The 24,096-nt window shown below is 42.0% G+C and overlaps 1 protein-coding gene across 1 annotated transcript in view; it reads right to left on the minus strand.

Moving 5' to 3' along the window:
- Positions 1-24,096, minus strand: part of TTC13 (tetratricopeptide repeat domain 13) — a gene marked incomplete in the record, with an annotated part of 1,979,199 nt that overhangs the window by 1,114,984 nt on the left and 840,119 nt on the right. Inside the window, 1 exon segment of the mRNA XM_044063689.1 lies at positions 8,415-8,556. Within this exon segment, the coding sequence (XP_043919624.1) occupies positions 8,415-8,556 (142 nt within the window).

Consider the following 24,096-nt stretch of genomic DNA (forward strand, 5'->3'; position numbering starts at 1 on the left):
CGACAAAAATTCTAACACCGCTGGTAAGGGAGCTGTAAAGGGATACAAATTTCTGTGCTCTGCCCAGATAGTAAAGCGTTTCCATTTGCTGTTATAAACCTTTCTCATAGAAGGTTTATGAGCGGCCACTAAAATAGCCTTAACAGGGGACGAGATACCGGGAGTCCTGACTATTACTGGAACTGGATCAGCCAAGCTGTGAGCTTGAGGTTGTCCAGGTTCAGAGTTGGTAAACCCAGTGGGTGAGAGATCAGATCCGGGGTGGGATCTAGAATCCATGGAGGATTCACTAAATGAGACCATAGGCATGGGAACCATGTTTGACGACACCAGAACGGGGCTATGAGGATCACTCTGCTCCCCAACCGATAGGCTTTCTGCAAGAATTTCAGCATTAGGGGAAGAGGAGGATAAGCATAAAGTATACTGGATGGCCAAACATGCACCAGAGCGTCTCTGGGGGATTCCCCTGGTGGGGGAATTAGAGCGAAGTAGTCGCTGCACTTTGCATTCGAAGGAGATGCGAAGAGATCGCAGCAAGGTTGACCCCACTTGAGGAAGATTTGCTTCACTACTCTGGGGTTCAGAGACCACTCGTACCGCGAGAGGATGGTTCGACTCAGCCTGTCTGCCAAAATGTTCGACCGACCCGGAATGTGCGTCGCTATGAGAAAGCGGTTGGTGGAGATCGCCCATTCCCAAACTCTCATGGTCTCTCGACAAAGTGGGTAGGATCTGGTTCCCCCCTGTTTGATGATATACCAGACCACTGATATGTTGTCTGTCTGAATTTCAACTGTCCCTAAGGAAGAAAGGCTTGGAGTGCTTGCAACGCCAAAAGCACCGCTCTCATCTCTAGGACATTGATATGCAATAAGGTCTCTGAATGGGTCCACATGCCTTGGACGGTTCTGCCCATACAGTGCCCCCCCAACCATAGGCGAGAAGCATCCGTGGTCACCGTGGTTAGAGGCGGGGACATAGAAAAAGGGCGCCCTATCTGGAGTTCCGGTGATTGGAGCCACCAGAGCAGGGATTTCCTGTAAGCCCAGCTGAGGGGAATGGGTGAACTCAGCGGGCGTAGAAGGATGGACCACTGAACCTGCAAGGTCCATTGTAGTACCCTCATGTTCAAGCGCGCTAAAGGCAGCAGATTGATCATGGCCACCATGGAACCTAGAGCCCTCAGAGCCAATTCCGCTGGAGGAGCCGAGGACTGTAAAAGGGCCAGTATGTAGAGCTTCAGGGTACAAATCCGGTCCGGAGTTAAGAAGACTCTCAATAGGTTTGTGTCTAATCTGGCTCCTATGAAGTCTAAGACCTGTGTTGGATGAAGGGAAGATTTGTTGAGGCTGACTGTGATTCCCAGCCGGGAGACCAGGTGGATAAATTAATCTCTGGCTGAACATAGTAGATGCCTGTTGGGGGCGGTCAGGAGCCAGTCGTCCAGGTAGGAAAAGACCTGTATACCCTGGAGTCTCAGGTGGGCCGCTACTACTGCCAAAACTTTGGTGAACACCCTGGGGGCTGTGGTGAGACCAAAGGGGAGGGCCCTGAATGGGTAGTGACTGGCTCCTAGCCGGAAGCAGAGAAACCTTCTGGACAGTCTGTCCATCAATATGTGGTAGTACGCATCCTTGAGGTCTATTGAGCACATCCAGTCGATCTCCTGTAAGAGAGGGAGAATGGATTGAATGGTGACCATCTGGAACTTTTCTTTGCCCACTGACAAGTTTAGTAAGGACAGGTCGAGGATTGGCCTCAAGTCCCCCGTCTTTTTTGGCACCAGAAAGAACCTGGAGTAGATGCCCGATCCAGGCTAGTCTAAAGGGCCATACTGGATCGCCCTTTTTTCTAGCAGTTGCTTTATTTCTGCAGCTGCTGCCTCCCTTTGATTGGGTGGGACATCGGGGAGGCTCCAGGGTTTGGGCGGGGGATTCAGAAAGGGAATTTTGTAACCTCTGGATATGATTTGAAGCACCCAGCGATCTGTTGTAATGGACTCCCAAACTGCTAGGTGCCTCGAGAAACGTCCCCCGACTGCCTCCAGAGAGGTGCAGTTGGGTAACCCCTCAGGGCTGTTGCGTGGGCTGATCTGAAAAGGGTTCTCTCGACCCAAAATTCTTTGGTCCCCCTCTGCCTCTGGGCCGGCGTCCACACTGTCCTCCTCTGCCTCTGAAGGATGAGGGGTCCGGAGTGAAACGGGACTGTTGAGACTTCCGGAATCACATCTTCTTCTGTCCCCTTTGGTTCCTGGAGAAGGACCTCTGGGGAGCCGAGAAGCGGACTCTGACGGCAGACGTCTTCCCATCTTTCTCACTCTGGACCAGCGTGTCGCGGACGGTCTTGCCAAAAAGCGAAGAACTGTCAAAAGGGGCATTTGCGAAGGACGCCTTGAAGGGTTCCAAGAAAGTCTCAGAGGCAGAGCCAAGCATGTCATCTCAAAACAACGCCCACTCCACTAGCTCTAGCGGCTCCTTCCGTAGATGAAGGGAAGATTTGTTGAGGCACTTAGAAGCCACATAGAAGTGTTCGAAATAGACTTAAGAGTGGCCATTCGAGCTGAGAACACCTTCTTCTCCTCAGTCGACATGGACTCTGGGGGCGACCCGGCGTATTCCTTGATAAGGTCCTACTAGAGTCGTATGACGTGTGCCATATAGTTCAGTGAACTTACCGTGAAGGTAGCTGAAGCGAACATCTGCTTCCCCAGGCGGTCCATCTTCCAAGACTCCTTGTCGGGAGGATGGACCGAGGAACTCTCCTGGTCCAGTTCCCTCTTGGTGGCAGCCGACAGCAACATGGCATCTACAGGAGCACCCTTGCTCCATACCATCCTATCAGTGGTGGGGGGGGGGGGGGGCTAAGGATTTTATCCGGTCTCTTTCGAATGGGTTCAACAGTGTCCCTCCCATGCCCTGGTAGTGATGAGATCTACCAGGGGATCGGCGGGAGGGGACACCCAAGAGGTAGATGGGCCTGTGTCAAATGCCTCCAGAAACACAGACTCATCCGAGGAAGGCTTTTGGGCTGACCACCCCCATCTAATTCGAAGCATTTCCATAATGTCTCCGAAGGAGACGTCCTCGGGGGGGTGACCTTGGGGAACCTTCCCCTTCCTCTAAGTCTGTGTCTTCTGCCAAAGACTCAGGTGAGTCCAAGTGCCTCCTCTTGCACTTACATTTGTGAGGAACCTCCTCTGGAGGGCTGTTCGAAGAGGCCTCACCAACCACATCTTCTTCCTCTAAGGGAACCATCTGGGACATAGGCGCAGGCTGTCTCTGGGGCCGGGTGATGGAAGGTAGGCCCGTCTGAGAGAGAGTGGAGGGTGAACCCGTAGTCAGAGCCTGGGGCCTGGAATCCCTCAACAATACTCTCTCCACTACATCGTACGCCGAGGGAGAACTGCTCTCTCTAGGATCCGAGAGCAGCCCCCTCGGATCCGATGTGTGGATCGGGGCCGGTGCCGAAGCAATCGGATCCGAAGGGCCAGTATGCTCCGACCAAGATGGAGCCGAAGACACACTGACCCCTCTGGATCCGAAGCTCATCTCTTGGCTCTGAGAACTCGGATCCGAAAAGGGACCCAACAAACTCGATGGTGCGGTCGGAGCCGAAGTACAAAGCACTATCGGCGCCGAACCTCCCCCCGGCTCCTATGCAACCCAGATCCGAAGGCTCTGAACCCTGAAGTGGGTCAGAGAAGGAGCAATCAGGGTGAAAAAGGGGGTCGAGCCCCCCCCCCCTGGAGAGGGGAGGGGAGGCATGAGCAATCCCATCTGAAGCTGGGCCTGGAGGAATCTAAGCATCATCCGGTCCATGTCTGCATCGGACAAGCTTCGGGTGGACCTAGAAGAGGCCACCGAGGTGGGCCAGGAGTGCCGCCTCGATGACTTTAAAGGTGACCGGGTCTCCTCCTCTGGCTCCGGGGAAAAGCGAGGTGAATGAAGCTGGGAAGGAGAAGGCCTGGAAGCCCTAAGAGAAGCAGCTTGTTTAGCCGTCAGAGCTGAGGAGGAAGACTCGGCCCGCCGCTTGTGGTGTCTTTCTTTTTTCTTCTCCTGCCTAGCATCCCTCTCCTCCTGGCCTAAGGTGGGAGGTTGAGTCCCAGCCAGTGGAGCAGGGGTGGAAGGGGGCACTGCCATGGCTGTGGCAGGTGCCACCAAGGGAGAAGAGGTCGAAGCCGAATCCGGGGGCAAAAGTCCCGCCAGAATCAACTTTGACCTCCTGTCCTTTAGAGCCCTGGGGTTGAAGGCTGTACAAATAGTGCAGCCTGAGGAAAGGTGGTCAACCCCAAGGCAAATAACACACAGAGTGTTGCCATCGGCCGGGGATAGCTTATGGCCACACTCGGTGCATTTAGAGAAAAAGGTTTTTAGGGCCTCAGACATAGTTAAACTAAAAATAACACAAGGCACAACACACACGTTTTCACACACACACACGGGGAGGAGTGAACTACACTAAAATTAACGAGATAACAATATTAAAACTAAAGGGTTTTAATATAAGGGGCAACACACACCACAACAAGCAATATCACTCTACAGAAAAATTAGAAAAAAAAAAATTTTCTCACAGAACGACTAACTCCCACGCCTGGAACTCGTTCAAAGCTGTTGAGTCAACTGTGGCAAACGAGATCTGGGGTCAGAGAGGGATGGCAGGGGATTATGGGTAAGGGGAGGAGCTTGGAGCTCAGATCTTAGCTGTTTGAAGCTGCCGGCTCGGATCTGATATGGATCCGATACCCACAGGTTGATGGACAAATTAAGTTAACTACTGCAGATGGGGGTATTTTCATTATTGCATCATCAACTCGGTGACTACGGCCAACACCTTTTCCCCTTGCATCTATTTCTCCCATCCAGTGATCACTGAGCTCCATATATCCTACTGCCTTGCACATTTTTCCTCCACAATGTCAAAAGATATCAGAAGGTGAAAGCCAACCACCAAGTTATCCTGCAAAAAATGTTATATATACTAACACTTTCCTCAACAAGCTGGGATGTTAGATGCTTTTCTAACAAGGCCTCTAAGACTGGCCCAAATTGTGAAGGTGAGAGAGTGGTGTGTGTGTGTGTGTGTGTGTGTGTGTGTGTGTGTGTGTGTGTGTGTGTGTGTGTACTGTTCCAAACACATACTCACACCAACATATGTGCTGCATAGCAAATCACAGTGCACATCTCAATCCTTTGTGTTGCTAGCAGAGGTACCAAGCTTCCATCTGATGCCTTTCTCCCCCTCAGATACGTGAACTAACCTCATCAACTCATTCTCACCTCACTTGTCAGCTTCTACAGCACCTGGGCTTGGTAGTCAAACACAGATTTCCATGGCTGTAGTTAAGACTTCATTCCTCTGTGCTGGCAACCACAACGAACATGTGGATCCTAAAAGATGACATACTAACCAGTATGGAAAAAGGCAACATAAAAGGTGCCCTATTGATTGATCTTACCTGGGCTTTTGATGTGGTGGATCACCTGATTAAAACAGACATTAGCTCACCTGATTAAAACAGACATTAGCTCACAGATTACAAAAGAGTTCAAAGAATTCCTCCTTAACTGATCTTTCAGAGTAAAAAGAGACTTCACTCTCTTCTGATGCCACTAAACACTAAGTTCCACAAGGCTCTACTCTCGCCTCCTCCTTTTCTCAATGTTTTCAACAAACGTCCTTTTGACTTACTCCATACTTATTCCATCTATAACTACTCCTTTAAGCCAATTATATAATCCTCTACAGATCTAGCTCAAGCGTACTAAGTCATTCAGAATCAAATTTAACTGGATTAGCTTGATCTCACAGCTCTTAAATGGTTTACCTCCAAAAATCTCATTCTAAACCTTAATACAACAAAAAACATGATCTCTGCAACACAAAAACACTCACAAAAATTATCAAAAACCAATACCCTCCTCATAAAATAAAGATGATCACACAATAGAAACCACATTGATATCTTGACATCTGGCTACATTAAGCTCTTAAATTTCAGTGAAAAATCAGTCTAAATATAAAACTAACTACTTTCCTAATCTTCTAGGTTCGGAAACTCTCCTGCTTCCTTTAATCGCCAGACAAAACAGCCAGAGCTAAGGGCATCCATTTCATGCAGCTGGAATACAGTTTATTAACGATTCACTACAGCTTACTGTAAAAACATCACAACTCTTCAACCCATCCCTAATAACATTTTTCATTTCAAAGCCAAGTCTCTCATCAGCATCACCACCACTGTCTGTCTGTTGTGAAACAAAACACCAGCCTTATCAGCTCACTATCATTTAAACTTTTTACCACAATTCTCCATCCCCATTCTCCACCAAATTTCTTATAAATGCCCCCTCTTACAACTTCAGAAACCAGTTCAACTCAAGCTCAGTCAGCCAAACTTCTAAAACAAAACAAAACTCCACTGTACAGATCCCAACCTATGCAAAACTCTTTCCTCAAACTAACAGATTGCTCCAACTATCAAAGTTTGGACCAGATGTAAGTGCAACAACACAGGGCACATTACACATCTCTTCTCATAGCACTGCATCACTCCAAAATTTATCACAGTTAAATTAATAACTTCCTCTCTACCTCTGGCTAAATCACTTCTCTATATTTTATATTCACACAAAACTGCTATCGAGCTATATACATACATATATACGGGTCCCCTTTATATGATCAAACTTTCAAAAGTTCGACTTTCATATGGCCGAGACCATATGATCAAACTTTTGAAAGTTTGAACATTTATAAAGGAGATCTCCATACAGCATGGAACGGGAAGTTTTCCCTTTTCCACACTGTAGTGCGATCTCGTAGTTGGAATATATAAATAAGGAGGGGGTGTGGGGGGTGTAGGGGGGGCTTGCCCCTCTGCTAGAATCATTCAGGTAATTTTTTTTTTCTTTTACTTTTTTATTAGATGTTCGAACTTTCAAAAGCTTGATCATATGGGCTCAGCTATATGAAAGTCGAACTTTTGAAAGTTCGATCATCTGAAGTAGACCCATACATACATATACACACACATGATATATATATATATATACATATATATATATATATATATACATATATATATATATATATATATATATATATCTATAGAGTTCCCCTTTACAAGATCGAATGGATGGAAGCTCGAAATTCATAATCTCGAGACCAGAATCTCGAACTTCCAATCACTCGAAATTGTGAATGGGAGCCTGAGGTTTAGAAAAATAAAAAGTTAACTTACCTTATTGCAGGGGGCCAGGTCCCCCTGCACCCTAGCAGTTTAATTGTGAATGTTCCGTGACCGCACTATAACGGAGGAATGGAAAATCTTCTGTTTTGCGCTTACACGTACAGCGCAAAATGGGAGATTTCCCTTTCCCGCACTATAGTGTGATCTCAGTGTAGGTATATTTAAGTAGTGGGGGGGGGCACAGCCCCCCTGCGAAAAAATTTGAAAGGTGTTAATTTTTTTTTTTGTCCCTTTCATATGTTTGAGTTTCTCTAACTTCGAGATTCTGGTTTAGCATTTATAATTTTCGAGTTTAGAGAGCTTCGATCATATGAAGGGGAACTATATATATATATATATATATATATATATATATATATATATATATATACATACACACACATATATACATATAGATACACACACACACATATATATATATATATATATATATATATATACACACACACACACACACACACACACACACACACACACACACACACACACACACACACACACACACACACACACGGCTTTTCTTCAGTACATCGAATTAACATAAGAACAAAATGCAAAACATCGAGACAAGAACAGCAAAAAAGCAAAACAAAGAATGGTTATAAACATGAAATACACATTCAATCCATCATGTTTTCACATCTATAAGTAAACACTTGATACAAATAGAAATCTGTCCCTTTAAACTACACTGTTATGTACATGGGCACACACAGACACACAAAACTTTTTTTCCCCACAGCTCTTTGAATTCTCTCTCCATTTGAACATATCATATCACATCTGTATATACGCAAATAGTTTTAATGTGTACTAGCTCTAGGACACTTGAACATACCTGTTAGTCTCATATCAAAACCGTCTTGCATTTATAATTGCTGTAACCTTGTCACACTTTTGTACCCATGTACTACCTATTCACTGTTAACTTGTAATATACAACGTGGGCTGAGTATGCAATTGGTAATGTTTGATCAGCGCCTGCTCCATCCCACTAAACAAACTAACATACATATATATTACTTACTATAGAGGGTTCTCAGAGTAAGATCAGGTGGATACCATGCTTATACTACATAAAACATTCGTACTTATTAATAACTGCATATGAAACTGAAATGGAGTTGCATAAAAATAGTATACTTCATTCTTTTATTACCTTAAAATCTTTCAGGGCTTCCTGCACATTACCATGGTGATACAGCATCATTCCTCGTAATTGCAGAGACTGAATATGGTTCTGATTTAGCAGTAGCGCCTTCTGAAAACTATCCATAGCAGCTTCAAAGTCACCAAGTTCTCTAGAAATTATACAAAATTATTTAAATCTGGTCTCAGCATACAATTGAGTGTTTATATAACACTGCTGTCAAAGAAATGCTTAAGTAAAACAAAACAAAACAAAAACTGAAACTAACGTATGCTAAGAGACTATAGTCATGGCAATTCCATCATATCTCTTTAAAGAATCCAAAATAAAAGCATTACCCTCTCTGAGCAGCCAACAGCAGAGGTGGCTCTGTAAACTGCCTTTTTTGTGTTGGAACACAAACTAAAAAGTACAGTTTTGTACCTACCATAAATGTAGATGTTCGAAGATCCACATTGCTGCAGTCCTTACACTTGGGTAGTCCGCTGTCCTCGGTCGGCCCGAATATCAAAGTATAAGGCTGACGTCGGTCAAGGCGCATTAGACTGACATCAGGACGTCAGGGTACAAATGCGCATGACCGACGTCATATCCTCAGTCTTTTCTTGCCCCAGATGTCAGAAGACCCTAAAAAGAAGGTCAAAACCAAAAAACAGCAAACAACCAACCAACCACCCTAGCACTAACAATATGTACAATAATTACAATCCAACCCACACAACCACCTCTAAAAACAGAGGGGAAGGAGGGAGGGATAATTGGACTGCAGCAATGTGGATCTTCGAACATCTACATTTATGGTAGGTACAAAACTGTACTATGTTCTTCATCTCACATTGCTGCAGTCCTTACACTTGGGTAGAATCCCAAAGCAGAGGTAAGGGAGGATGGCAAAAATTATAAAGAAGCAGGAGCTGCCAAAATGCCCTGTAAAATAGCAGTGGCAAAACCAGCCCTAGATTTAGAGTAAAGTGGAAGGTGGTAATGCTTAAAGAAAGTATGAACTGAACTCCAAGTAGCTGCCTCCAAAATATCCTTAGTTGCCACCCCCCTTAAAAAAGCTGTTGAAGTGGCAGTAGCCCTAGTGGAATGAGGCCTAATCCCAGCTGGAATCTCTTTGCCATGATGGGAATAACAGAAAGCAATGCAAAACCCAATCCACTTAGAAATAGTTTGTTTTGACACAGGCTTACCCTGAGAACTCAAAGCAAAAGAAACAAATAACTGCTGAGACTGCCTGAACTCCTTAGTCCTGCTTAAATAATAACGCAACTGCCTATGTACATCCAAAGTGTGCAGAATCTTTTCCCCTTTATTTTGGGGATTTGCATAAAAGTAGGCAAATGAATAGTTTGGTTTAAAGCCACACTAGAAACCACTTTAGGCATAAAGGAAGGATTAGTACGCAAAGATACCCTATCCTTATGGAAAATTAAGAAAGGCTCAACTGCATAAGGGCCTGCAATTCAGAAACCCTTCTTGCAGAGGTAATGGCCAACAAAAAGCAGTCTTCCATGATAAATATTTCAACTCAGCAGTAGCTGCAGGCTCAAAAGGTTGTAGAGTGAGTTTCTCCAACACAAAATTGAGATCCCAAGCAGGAGTAGGAGCTCTACGTGGGGGTCTTATATTCTTTGCCCCTCTAAGAAATTGCTTGAACAAAGGATGAGAAAACAATGGTGGAACACAGTCATAGTGAGCTGAAATTGCTGCAGCATGAACCTTAATAGAAGAGAAGGACAAACCCTTGTCCAATAACTCAGTAAGATATTGAAGAGCCACACACTTAAATTAGGCTCAGACACATCAAAATCCTTTGCTGCACTCCAAAATAAAAAATCTCTTCCATTTATCAGCGTACTTTCCTGGTACTAGGCCGTCTAGCTTCCAAAATCACATTCAAAACTTGCTGTGGAAGTTGAGACCCTCTATGGTTCAAAACAGAATATGCCAGGCTGTTAGGTGTAGAGAGTGAAGCTTGACATTGAGTAAATGACTGTCCTCCTGAGATAACAGGTGAGGAATCAAAGGTAAAGGCCAAGGAGGCTCCCGTACCAGACTTCTCAGTAATGGGTACCAGTGCTGTCGAGGCCAATTTGGAGCTATTAAAATCATCCTTGGCTTGTCCTGTCTGACCTTTAGAAGTACCTTTGGGAGGAGAGGCAGAGGTGGAAAGGCATACACATGAAGATTTCTCCAATTGAAAGAAAGAGCATCCACTTTCCAGGCTGTGGGATGAAACCTTTTTGTGCAAAACTTTGGCAGCTGGTGGTTTAGTGGAGAAGCGAACAGATCTATGTCTGGAGTTCCCATGACACTGTCAATTGCTGAAATACATGAGGATCCAATTCCACTCGTGGGGATCCATAATTGCCTGCTCAACACATCTGCTAAGGAGTTCTGTGCTCCCGCAGAAACCTTGCCTGAAGATTGAGCTGTAAACTGAGAGCAGTCTCCCACAAAATCATTGCTTGCCTGCATAGAGGATAAGAATGTGTTCCCCCTTGCTTGTTGATGTACCACATGACAGTTGTGTTGTCTGTTAGAATCAACACCTGCCCTGGAAGAAGTAGATCCTTGAAAGCTATTAATGCAAACTGGACTGCTAATATCTCTTTCAAGTTGATATGTAGATGTTGTAGTCTGGCAGGCCACTTGTCTTGTATCCACTTTCCATTCAGATGAGCTCCCCAAGCTTTGTCTGAGGCATCTGTCGTTTAGAATCTGACTCGCCTCTGGCCGGGTCACAGAGAGTCCCTTGTTTAGTTGACATTCCTGAGCCCACAAAATTCCTTTCGAGATGCAAGGTATTATTTGAATGACAGTGTCTAGATCCTGGCAGAAAAGGCCCATACCTGCTTGAGATACCATTGCAGCTTCCTCATATGCAGTTTGGCATTGGGAAGCACCAGAATACAAGATGCCATGAACCCCAAGGCTTGAAGGACTGTCCTTGCAGTCAGCCTGGACTGATGAGACAATTGATGAAAGTAAAGGGAAAGATTCTTTTGTTTGTCCGGGGTCAAAAGGCCATCTGGGAAGCTGTATTCAGTCTTACACCCAGAAAGCACATGTCCTGAGAGGGTACTAGACTGGACTTTATTTCGTTCACAGAATACCCTAGGCATCTTAGCACTGCTATCACATATTCCAGATGATGAAGAAGCTCGTCCCTTTCTTGAGCCAGAATCAGGCAATCGTCCAAATAAGGATAGATTTGTATGCCTTTTAGCCTGAAGAAAGCTATCACTGGAGCCAGAACTTTCGTGAACACTCTGGGCGCAGTAGATAAGCCAAAGGGCAATGCAGAGAACTGATAATGAGAAGTCCCAGCCCGAAAACGCAGATACTTCCTGCAACTCAGTCTGATAGGAACATGAAGGTAAGCCTCTTTGAGATCCAAAGTTACCATCCAATGATCTTTGCCCAGCAGAGGTAGAAGCTGTTGTAACGTCAACATTTTGAACTTGGGAATGTCCAGATAAGTGTTGAGGATAGATAACCAAAATTGGTCTCCACGTGTTCCCCTTCTTTGGTACTAGGAACAGGCGAGAATAAAATCCTAGGCCCACTTCTGGCATAGGGACCGGCTGTATGGCCCCTATTTGAAGTAACTGAGAAATTTGTTTGTGAGCCTCTATTCTTTGTTGAGGAGGAATGTCTGGCATGCCTTTGAAAGGAGGCAAGGTATGGAAATAAAACCTGTAACCATGGTATATAATGTCCAATACCCATCTGTCTTGGGTAAGTAAACTCCAATTTTCCTTGAAAAGCGCCAACCTTCCTCCCAAAGGTGCTGCCAGACGAGAAGGCTCTGGCAGCTGAAAAGGTAGGTCATTGGGTCTGTTTACGAAAGGACTGACCCCTGCCCTCACCTGAAGACTGTGCAGGTGAACTCCCTGTTCTAGGCCTGAAAGAGCCCTGAGCTCTGCCCCTACCACGTCTAGACCTACCCCTAGACTGGGAATCATAAGAAGGATACGTCCACCCTTTGGAAGGCCAATTCCTACTAAACTTCGGAGGCTGAACCTGCAAAAATTCCTTAACAGTCTGCATAGACTTAGCCTTGTCTTCCATTTTCTTCAAGACTGCCTCAACAGGCGAACCAAACAACACATCAGATTGTAAAGGAGCATCTAAAATCCTTGACTTAACATGGTCAGATAAATTCTGATCCCTTAGCCAGGCATGCTCTGTAAGAACTGACCCAGTGGCAGCCACCCTAGACCGAGGCCTGTACAGCATCAAAACCACATTGCAAAGAATGCTTACCCACCTGCTCAGAAACATGTACTAAATCAGAACTCTTTACACTCAATACCTTCCGCCAGAGCATCTACCTTAGACTTCAATTGAGAAAGTAGATAGTTTTGGTATTTCAACATGTGAAACTGGCAATTCAAAGCCCTCATAGCTAGAGTGGAGGAAGTATAAACTTTCTTTCCCCATCTATCCAAAGCCCTGGCCTCTTTATCTGGAGGAACCGGATTTTTAACAACAGAAGCCTTAACACCCTTAGGCCCCTGACTAACAGTTTCTGGGTCTGCCCTAGGACTCTTGAACAGATACTTATGAGCTTCAGGCACCCTGTAATACCTATCCCGTTTAACAGGAGCAGGAGGCAAAGAATCAGGATTAAGAGAGGCCTCTTGAAACACATCTTCCACAACATCCAGAACAGGAGGTATAGCCAAAGGCCTATGCTGGGGTAAAAGCAAAAATCCTAAGCCTTTTCCTGGAATCAGAGAACTCCTGACCTTCCCACTTAAAGTGCTCCCTCATGGAATGAAGAGTCTCTGAAAAAGAAAAATCCTCAGGAGGAGAAGCAGAAGGAGTAGAATCATCCACATCAGAATCAGAATAAGGAGAATACTCCTGCAAGTCTTCAGTCAAGATCTAGAGGGCACACCTTTGAAAGGTGTTAATTTTTTTTTTTTTTGTCCCTTTCATATGTTCGAGTTTCTCTAACTTTGAGATTCTGGTTTAGCGTTTATAATTTTCGAGTTTAGAGAGCTTCAATCATATGAAGGGGAACTATATATATATATATATATATATATATATATATATATATATATATATATATATATATATATATATATATATATATACACACACACACACACACACATACATATAGATACATATATATATATATACACACACACACACACACACACACACACACACACACACACACACGGATTTTCTTCAGTACCTAGAATTAACATAAGAACAAAATGCAAAACATCGAGACAAGAACAGCGAAAAAGCAAAACAAAGAATGGTTATAAACATGAAATACACATTCAATCCATCATGTTTTCACATCTATAAGTAAACACTTGATACAAATAGAAATCTGTCCCTTTAAACTACACTGTTATGTACATGGACACACACAGACACACAAAACTTTTTTTCCCCACAGCTCTTTGACTTCTCTTTCCATTTGAACATATCATATCACATCTGTATATACGCAAATAGTTTTAATGTGTACTAGCTCTAGGACACTTGAACATACCTGTTAGTCTCATATCAAAACCAGCTTCTATGCTTATAATTGCTGTAACCTTGTCACACTTTTGTACCCATGTACTACCTATTCACTGTTAACTTGTAATATACAACGTGGGCTGAGTATGCAATTGGTAATGTTTGATCAGCGCCTGCTCCATCCCACTAAACAAACTAACATACATATATATTACTTACTATAGAGGGTTCTCAGAGTAAGATCAGGTGGATACCATGCTTATACTACATAAAATCAACATTCGTACTTATTAATAACTGCATATGAAACTGAAATGGAGTTGCATAAAAATAGTATACTTCATTCTTTTATTACCTTAAAATCTTTCAGGGCTTCCTGCACATTACCATGGTGATACAGCATCATTCCTCGTAATTGTAGAGACTGAATATGGATCTGATTTAGCAGTAGCGCCTTCTGAAAACTATCCATAGCAGCTTCAAAGTCACCAAGTTCTCTAGAAATTATACAAAATTATTTAAATCTGGTCTCAGCATACAGTTGAGTGTTTATACAACACTGCTGTCAAAGAAATGCTTAAGTAAAACAAAACAAAACAAAAACTGAAACTAACGTATGCTAAGAGACTATAGTCATGGCAATTCCATCATATCTCTTTAAAGAAGCCAAAATAAAAGCATTACCCTCTCTGAGCAGCCAACAGCAGAGGTGGCTCTGTAAACTGCCTTTTTTGTGTTGGCACATAAACTAAAATAGGACTTTTATTGTAAAACAAAATATATATAACTGAATAATACAAAAATAATACAGGAAAGGACACCTTATGGTGCTACCGGAAATAGGCATTTTTTTCCAGCCACCACCTATACATTTACATAAAGTTTTACATAATTTCTAGTTTATATTCACTAAGGCTGATTAAAAGTAGACTAACAAGTAGCCAGTATGCTCTATGTGGGATTTTTGAAGAGGTTGGAAATGACAAGAAATGGGCACTGGATGACTAAAATCTTAGATGTATTGGATGAGCACTTGACCATAATAATGGCTAATGATACTGAAGTGGACAAAAGTTCAGATGTAACTTCCCTTGAGGTAACCCTAAAGTCCTCATTGGATATTTGTTAATAGCTTTAAAACACCATTGCTAAACTGAATGCTTTTCTTCACATAAAGTACCATGAAGATGATGATGATGTCAAGAAGGTTAGTGCAGAGACTGATGCCATTTTGTCTTTGCAACAAAACAAAGAAAGAAGCTATGAATGAAACATTTTTGAGGTTCTTGGAAAATTTGCAACAAATGGGCACAAGTCAGTTGAACTGCAAGATAAGGTTCAGAGGAAGAATCTAAGAGTGATAGGGGTCTCATAACGAGAAGAAGATAGAACTATGTCAACTACGTGAAGGTGAAGTTAGCTGCTTGGAAGGCTTTTTTTCAGAGAAAAGTATAGAGAATGAAAATGCTTTTCTTTTATACATGGCTGCTGGGTGTCCAATTAGAGCAGTTTAAGAGAGTATATAATACAGCCTCAGCTTAGGAAACTGGGTCAAATGTGCACACTAGATGTCAGAAAGACCTTATTTTAATCATACTTTTTCAAAACAAATGATTAATCAGTTAGCTCAAATAAATCATGTTACAGGGGAATGGGGCAGAACAAATCGAGCTTTCAAAATGTTGTAGCATGTTACTCCCGATTTTTTTTTTTTTGCTCTGGATGGCAAGATACTATTTATGGATCCAGTGAAAGCATTAGGTAGGGTGCATAACTTCAAAGTTTGGAATGGAATTACAAGCACTGAACTGGACATTTTAGAAGGGACTGAGACCCATATAATGCATGGAGTATCTAGTATGACAGTAGATGATTAATAACATGCAACATGGGGAAGACTCTAAATAGCATTTTTTTTAAATGTGAACAGATGCAATGGTAGAAGTACTTAACTACAAAGAACAGATAGCAAAGCTGACCTCTGAGACTGTATATGAATTTGAATACTGAGATGATTAGCAAATGGAACATTTGCAGCTGAGGAAAGTTTCCTGGGTCTCCAGACAATCCTATGATGATTTCTGATGGCTTTAGTTCCAAAATTACAATGTTCAATTATTCGCAAGGTAGTTACCAGTTTCTTACCACATTCTTCTCTGTGCAGAGTAAAACTGAGTAGGGGACTATATACTCTGGGTATGTATAAGGACAAACTGCTTCAGCTATGTACAGTGGATATAAAAAGTTTACACACCCCTGTTAAAATGCCAGGTTTTTGTGATATAAAAAATGAGACCACAATAAATCATTTCAAAACTTTACCCACCTTTAATGTGACCTATAACCTGTGCAATTCAATTGAAAAACAAATCTGTTAGGGGCAAAAAAATAAAAAATGCACAATAAGCTGGTTGCATAAGTGTGTACACCCTTAAACTAATACTGAAGTACCTTTTGCATTAATTACAGCATTCAGTCTTCTTGGGTACACACCTGCCATCAATTAGAGAGACTCTGATTAACCCCAAATACAGTTAAGCTGTCCTAGTAGGATTTTCCTGGCATGTACTCAGTTGCTTACTACAGCAAAAGCCATGGTTCGCAGAGAGCTTACACAGCATCAAAGGGATCTCATTGTTGAAAGACATCAGTCAGGAGAAGGGTACAAAAAAAATTTCCACAGCATTGGATATACCATGGAACACAGTGGAGACCGTCATCAAAAAGTGAAGAAAATATGGGACAACAGTGACGTTGCAAAGAACTGGAAGTCCCTCCAAAATTGATGAAAAGATGAGATGAAAAATGGTCAGGGAAGCTGCCAAGAGACCTACAGCAACACTGAAGGAGCTGCAGGAATTTCTGGCAAGTACTGGTTGTATATTACATGTGGCAACGATCTCCCATATTCTCCATATGTCTGGGCTATGGGGTAAGGTTGCAAAATGGAAGCCTTTTCTTACACAGAAAAACATCCAGGCCCAGCTAAACTTTGCAAAACAGTACATTAAGTCTCCCAAAAGCATGTGCAAATTGTGTTATGGTCTGATGTGACCAACTGAACTTTTTGGCCACAATTCCAAAAGGTACGTTTGGCGCAAAAATAGCACTTCACATCACCAAAAGAACTCCATCTCCATGGTGAAACATGGCGGTGGCAGTATCATGCTTTGGGGTTGCTTTACTTCAGCTGGGACTGGGGCTTTAGTCAAGGTGGAGGGAGTTATGAACAGTTCCAAATACCAGTCACTTCTGGCCCTAAACCTTCAGGCATCCACTAGAAAGCTGAAGATGAAGAATTTCACCTTTCAACATGACCCCAAGCATACAACCAAATCAACAAAAGAATGGTTTCACCAGAAGAAAATTAAAGTTTTAGAATGGCCCAGCCACAACCCAGACCTAAATCCAACAGAAAATCTGTGGGATGACCTGAAGAGGGCTGTGCACAAGAGATTCCCTCGCAATCTGACAGATTTAGAGTGCTTTTGCAAGGAAGAGTGGGCAAATATTGCCAAGTCAGGATGTGCCATGCTGATAGACTCTTAACTCAAGAAGACTGAATGCTGTAATTAAATCAAGAGGTGCTTCAACAATGTATTAGTTTAGGGGTGTGCACAGTTATGCAACCAACTTATTGTACATTTTTTATTTTATATATTTTTTTCCCTAACAGATTTTTTGTTTTTCAATTGAATTGTATAGGTTACATTAAAGGTGGGAAAAGTTTTGAAATTATTTACTGTGGTCTCATTTTTTATATCACAAAAACCTGGCATTTTAACATGGGTGTGAAAACTTTTTATATCCACTAGAACTGCCAACAGTTTCACAAGCCTTTTAAAAGTTACTTATCTGCTTTGTTTTAATCTTCTCTTAGTTGCCTTAAATATGGTATTACTCCATATAATTATAGGGTTTTGACACAAACGGAAGGAGTTTTCTATTGGCCGTCTCTAGGTTAAAAATATTTTGTAGGACTTAACCTAGGTTCTCTTAATGTTTAAATACTGTATCTATAGTATTGAACCCAGGTTTTCCTTAGATTTAAAAAAACAAATGCACCTAGGCTATTTTTGTTGGGTTAAATATTGCATCCACAAGTTCAGTTAGACAGCTGTTTCAAGTGGTCATATTGCAATTTCAATTCAGTTGTTAATAGGTAGGTTTAATTAGCCTGGTCTCATCTGGGTGAGTGAAATGATGTTCACATGTAAGTACTAGGCTAGCTGCCCTTGTGGGACATTTTAAAGCCTAGCCAATTTTCCTTTTTGTGCTGAAAATAACCTATCCCATTAGTTTAGAGATTGGCCGTACCCATCCAATGGTTGATAATTATTACCTTAATGAGAATAGCTGAGATCATACCATAGATAATTTGAAGGGACCCATGCATGGGATAAAGCATTTCAGATTGACCTTTGCCCATTAGTACTGATGGGCAGTCTTGGAGTAAACTTAATGTTTCCTAACCGCAGATATAAGTTGTTACTGAATATGGACAGAGATGAACTTTACTTTATGTGGATGGGAAGTCTGTTCCACAGTACATGTATCCTCTGTGAGATATACCTGCCCCTCCAAACCATTCTGTTGATGTTGTAGAAGAGGTTTAGATCCCTAAACCTAGTATTTCTGATGCCCTTTGACTTGCTGATGTGAAGTAACTCCATCAGTAGTGACTGCAGAATGCCTTGAATGCCAGACATAGGTCACCTCTTAGTATTCTGTAGGATACAGAGTATAGTGACAGAGCTTTGAGTCAAGTGATGTAGGACATGTTGCTTAGGCCTTGTATCCACTTAGTAAGGTATCTCTGTGAGTGTTCCAGTTATTACATATGTCTGGATACATACATGCCAAAAGGAGCATTATATTCCATGACTGGTGGCCTAATGAGGGCTGAGTAATGAGTTTAGAGCTGATGATCTGAGTAAAGTGTATAATGAATGATGGAAGAGTTTTGTTTGAGTTGTTGATTTAAGATTGGTTAGATTGGTAAGGAGGTCCTTGAATGTGTTGATGCATGTCAAGTTATTGAAAACTGCAAGTCTGCATTGCTGGAGTACAGCCCAGGTGACCAGAGTTTGATTAGAGGATTGGGTGCTTCAAGGCACAGAAAATGTAGATGGGTCAGTGCAATCCGGTGTGGGGGGAGGGTACACTGGTTCCCTTCCAGCATGCACTGCTGATTTAATGACAGGATTTGAGGTGAAGAGTGGAGGCTTGTCATAATGTAGGGAGCCAGTGCCATGAAAACATGGGTGTGGCCAGCTAAGCCAGTGAAGGTAACCACTCTGCTGGCACATGTGTTAGAGCATGCATGGAAGGACAGAGAGGAAGTAGGTCACATTACCACCTGTAAAAGTGTTAGGCCATTAAAAAATGAAGAAATGCTGTCATTGTCACTGTACTGATGAGATGGCAAACCACCCTGATAGTTGCCTGGATGATGACCTCCCTCTTCCCATGGTGTCGGAATAATTAAGGGGAAGCAAAAAACATGCAGAAAAATTACAGAGAGTTGAAGACTGCTACTGTGATGCAGTCATCATCCACTCCCTTTTATCACTTTTTATTGAAATTGGCTTTGTGGCTCTGTCCTTCTGTCACACTCGCGAAACAGCAGAAAAAACACTGAGCTTCTCGTCTGCGAGGGGACACCTACAAAGACGTGACAGAGCAGGATGCACTGTACTATGAGCAGCCTTAAAAAAACAAACACACACACACACACACACACACACACCAATATATCATTTCCTCCACATACACAAACAAAGATGTTTGAAATTACATTTCCCAAGCCCCATGTAATGTCTGGAGTATTAGTACAGCTGCTGCAAACAGCATAGTTAAAATAAAAGATTTTATAAACTACCCCAAAAAACAAAGAAAAACAACAACAGACAAACTAAATATTATCTGCTGTCAGATTACGATAAGTATTTTACACAAAAGAAAAAAAAAAGGTTGTGCATGATACACCAAATTAAAGCATTTGATGCATAGTTCTCAAGTACATAAACTTCAGCAGTCGCATGACCCGAGTCTGACTGCACTATCTAACATTACTGTTACATTATTTACTATGTGGATACAGCTACTGACTTGCACCCTACAGGGAAAAATGCTCATAAATATCAGTTAAACTAATCAAATATACCTATTTACTCTACTTGCAACAGCAAGGGTGGCCACGGTGGGGCAGTGGTTAGCATTGCCGCCTCACAGCAAGAGGTTCTCCGGTTCGATCCTTGGCTGGGGTGCCTTCTGTGCAGAGTCTGCATGTCCTCCCTGTGGGTTTCCTCCGGGTGCTCCGGTTTCCTCCCACATCCCAAAGACATGCTGCAGGTGGATTGGACACTCTAAATTGGCCCTAGGTGTGCATGTGAGTGTGCCTTCTGTGGAAGGTTGGGCGGGCTGGCAACTCGACACCGTGAAACTCCACTGCCATTCAATGTGCGGACAGGTGATCCGCTGTGGTGACCCCTAACCGGGATAAAGCCGAAAGAAGAAGAAGAAGACTCTACTTGCAACAGCAGTACTTTAAGTGTTCTGTCATCTAAATATTATGGAAAAAAATATGGTCTGGTATACTGGGGAAGGGCATCTTTACAGTCTTTATTAATGTCCGTTATCATTTCACTGAAAATAGTGTGCAAAGATACAATTTATTACACTCTCCTTTGGATATCAGCCATACAGAAAGACTAAAGAAGTGTCACATAACCAAAAAAGTTGTTCTTCACACTCTTCCAAAAGTCCCTAGTAGATGATCTAAAGTGCAACCAATCAGTGTGCAGTGTACATTGTGAGGGCATTATAAACAAAGAACCTCATGGGAAGTTTTGCTTTGAATGGGTGGCTGGTTAAGGTGCTACTGATGAACTACACCTTCAGTTTTTTCTTCGTGCAAGTCAACAATTGTGTGGATTGTGGAAATGTTTTCTGTGCTTTTTTTCACTCACAATGTTATATCTTAGAGAAACAGTGATAACTGTACTTTAATACAATGTAGTAGACTTTACACGTGAGCAGCAAATGTTCATACTTCTCAACTCTCCAAATTTTTGTAGAATGTCTATATTTTTGTTCTGTTCCTATTAAAATGTGTGGCTTTGCTTTTTGGCAAATCACTCAAGAGCAAAGTGACTCAATAGTGACGTATGTTTGAGCTTCCGACTGCACATCATTCAGAAAATGCATACTACTGCAAATCATGTTATTTTAGCAACTTTCTAAGTTTATAAGAGCACTATTTAAAAATTGTCCTGATTTCTTGGACCTTTGTCTCTCCTGTGATGAAAGGAGGGACTGCTAGCCATGCCAGGAGAAAAAGGGCAGTGAATTTGTAACATATGCCAATGTAGCTAGCTGGAATTTTGTAAATAATTATATGTCATTTGTATATCAAACTGATTTGTAGAGATGCTTGTGCTGAAAATGTATTTGTGAGTTTTGCTTATGTTAAACTGTATGAACAGTGCGCCCTGCTGGAAAGAAAAGAAATGTACATGTATTATTGTAACTGAATTAAACATATACATTGTAACAGTCCATACTGGAAGTGAAGAAGTTAATCTTAATCCACCTGACTTTGCAAAATATTCTTGAAATTAAATGACCTTATTGATTAAACCATAAAGATGTTATCCGACAGTTTTGAATGGAGCCAGACACATAATGTCTGTAGTAGAGAATAGGTTGTAGCTCATGTAGAAAGAGTAGAAGTATTTTATGGTTTTATGACTTCCAGGAGATTTGAGCAAAGCTCTATTTGTGTGTATGGCAACACATAGCTGCTAAAATCCTGTCAGCTTCTAGTGCTGGTGATAGCATAGGAAACAAAGTCAAATGACCAGATGTATGTGATGTCATTCTGTAATCCAAAAATATTTAGATATTAATAGGAGTTTGCTTTGGGCATTCTATATTCTGTCTTGCATCTGGCAAGGACCACTTATCCACATTATCTTGCCCTGTGGTAGTAAGTAACTTAACTAAGGAATAGTATTAAATCAAGAATAGATGGTGAAGCTAGCTAAATACTGTTTTTTTTCTATAACTGCATGAAACTTTTCATCAGTTTTCTTTTTAATATTCCCTATGACTGAAACTCTGGTGTTTACTGTAACTAGATATTTAGTATGTTCTTTAATTATTATGAAATATATTTAAACTTCTCATTGTGGCTTGTCCTTTTACAAAATACTTAAGCTTTAAGAGTATTTGCATATATTTATTTGGTGATAACTCTGGCCACTCCTGGCTATTTGGTCAACATTACCATTTGTATAAATATTAAATTCACTCAGCATAATTGGATATCTTTTTGAGAGCCTTATAGTAACTGTCTGGTGGTTGTGAATCTACATTACATTAGTAGAGTGGGTAATCTGTGCCACCCCTTCCCAGATGTATGTGTGTGTGTCAGATAGTATGCGTGTCAGCTACTTGGGGCAGGGACACAAAGCAATGGTTTCACAGAGAGGGTGCTGGAGGACTTGGCTTGGGCACTCGGCTGAGGACCTAAACCTACAGCTGTATCAGTGGGGAGTCTTATTGGGGACCTGAAGGGAGACAGACAGAGGGATCCAGATCCCAGACTGTGTTTGTTTCCTGTGTGTTATTATGGGAATTTGTGCTTGATGCAGAGAGGTATGCATTTGGAAATACTGAGTGTATCCATTTGTATTTCATGTGAACAACCCACTCCAGTGTCAGTAGTGAGGATTCAGGATCCTTGATTACTGGCCCAGCTTGGGGATGTCACATCCCCCACCCATTATTATTAGAATGCTTTTTATTGAAATTGGCTTTGTGGCGCTGTCCCCCTCTGCTTCCGTCATGCTCTCATGAGACAGCAGAAAAAATGATAAGCTTCTCACCGGCAAGGGACACACTCACAAAGATGTGACAGAATCACAGAGGGACAGACCTGGATGCAGTGTACTATGAGCAGCCTTAAACACACACACACATACTCACACAGACACTCTCTCGCATCTCCCTACATCATTTCCTACACACAGAGTCCTGAAAATACAACAATACAAGACAACTTCTAATCAGGGACACTTTTAAAATAATATTCACTTGAGAAAATGAGAGAATAAGTGAGGGTGAATTAATATACATTTTCTAAAATAAAAGAAAGCTCCTCTGTGGTTCTGCTGTGTTCCTTGCAAAACAGCTAAAAACATGCTGAGCTTCTCATTGGTGTTTTTTTTTTCCATTGTCTAGCTACTGCCTTCTTACTATGTCCATCGAGGAACATGACAGAACCACAGAGGGACACACATTTTACGTAAAAACTGAAAAAAGGAATACAATAAAAATACAAAAAAAAAAAATTTTAAATAAAGAATGCATTTTATTCAGTTGCTTTAAAAAGTAAAAAATAAGGAAGAGAGAAAATTTTGCAAAAGAAACACAGAAGCTAGTTTCAGAAAAGCATCTGAGTTAGGCTTTGCTGATTCCTCCTCCTACTTCTGCTACCTCAATAACAGAATCAGCAAAACCAACTTCAAATGCTTTTCTGAAATCAGGTCTTCCTTATTTTTTACTTTTTAGAGTGACTGAATAGGAAGAGAAAAAAAAAGTTATATTCTTACCATAACTTTCTGTGTTGTCGATCTTCATTTATCCTTGACATATGGGACTCTGTTCTGACCCTCGGAACCATCTTGGCTGCAATAACAGCTTGGTGGAACCAAAAACTCTCAAACTAAATCTCAACACCTCTTTCCAGATTTCCTCAGGTCAAGTTCACAGCTATATAAGGAACACAGAAAACAGCACCTGAAGAGGCTATGTCCAAGGTCATATATGAGATAACAGATACCCTAGACAAGATTCCGATCCTCCAAGGAGTCTGAAGGAAGGGGAAAGAGGGTGGGGAGCCAAGGATAAATGAAGATCGACAACACAGATGGAATGTTACGGTAAGAACATAACCTTTATCTGATGTTGTCAATCTTCATTTATCCTTGATGCATGGGACAGAGTCCCCAACTACCATAAATCTTGGGAGGCCATATGGAAGGGATATTCCTGAGCACCATACAGCCAAGGGACACACTTCTGCTGGAGACTAGATACAATTTGCAATGAGTAATAAAGGTATGTGGAGACGCCTAGGTTGCTGCTGCGCATACTTCATCCATGGAAGTCTTCGAATGGTAAACAG

The sequence above is a fragment of the Protopterus annectens genome, chromosome 1.part0, assembly GCF_019279795.1.
Source record: "Protopterus annectens isolate FY-2018-M chromosome 1.part0, PAN1.0, whole genome shotgun sequence".
NCBI classification, from domain to species: domain Eukaryota; kingdom Metazoa; phylum Chordata; order Ceratodontiformes; family Protopteridae; genus Protopterus; species Protopterus annectens.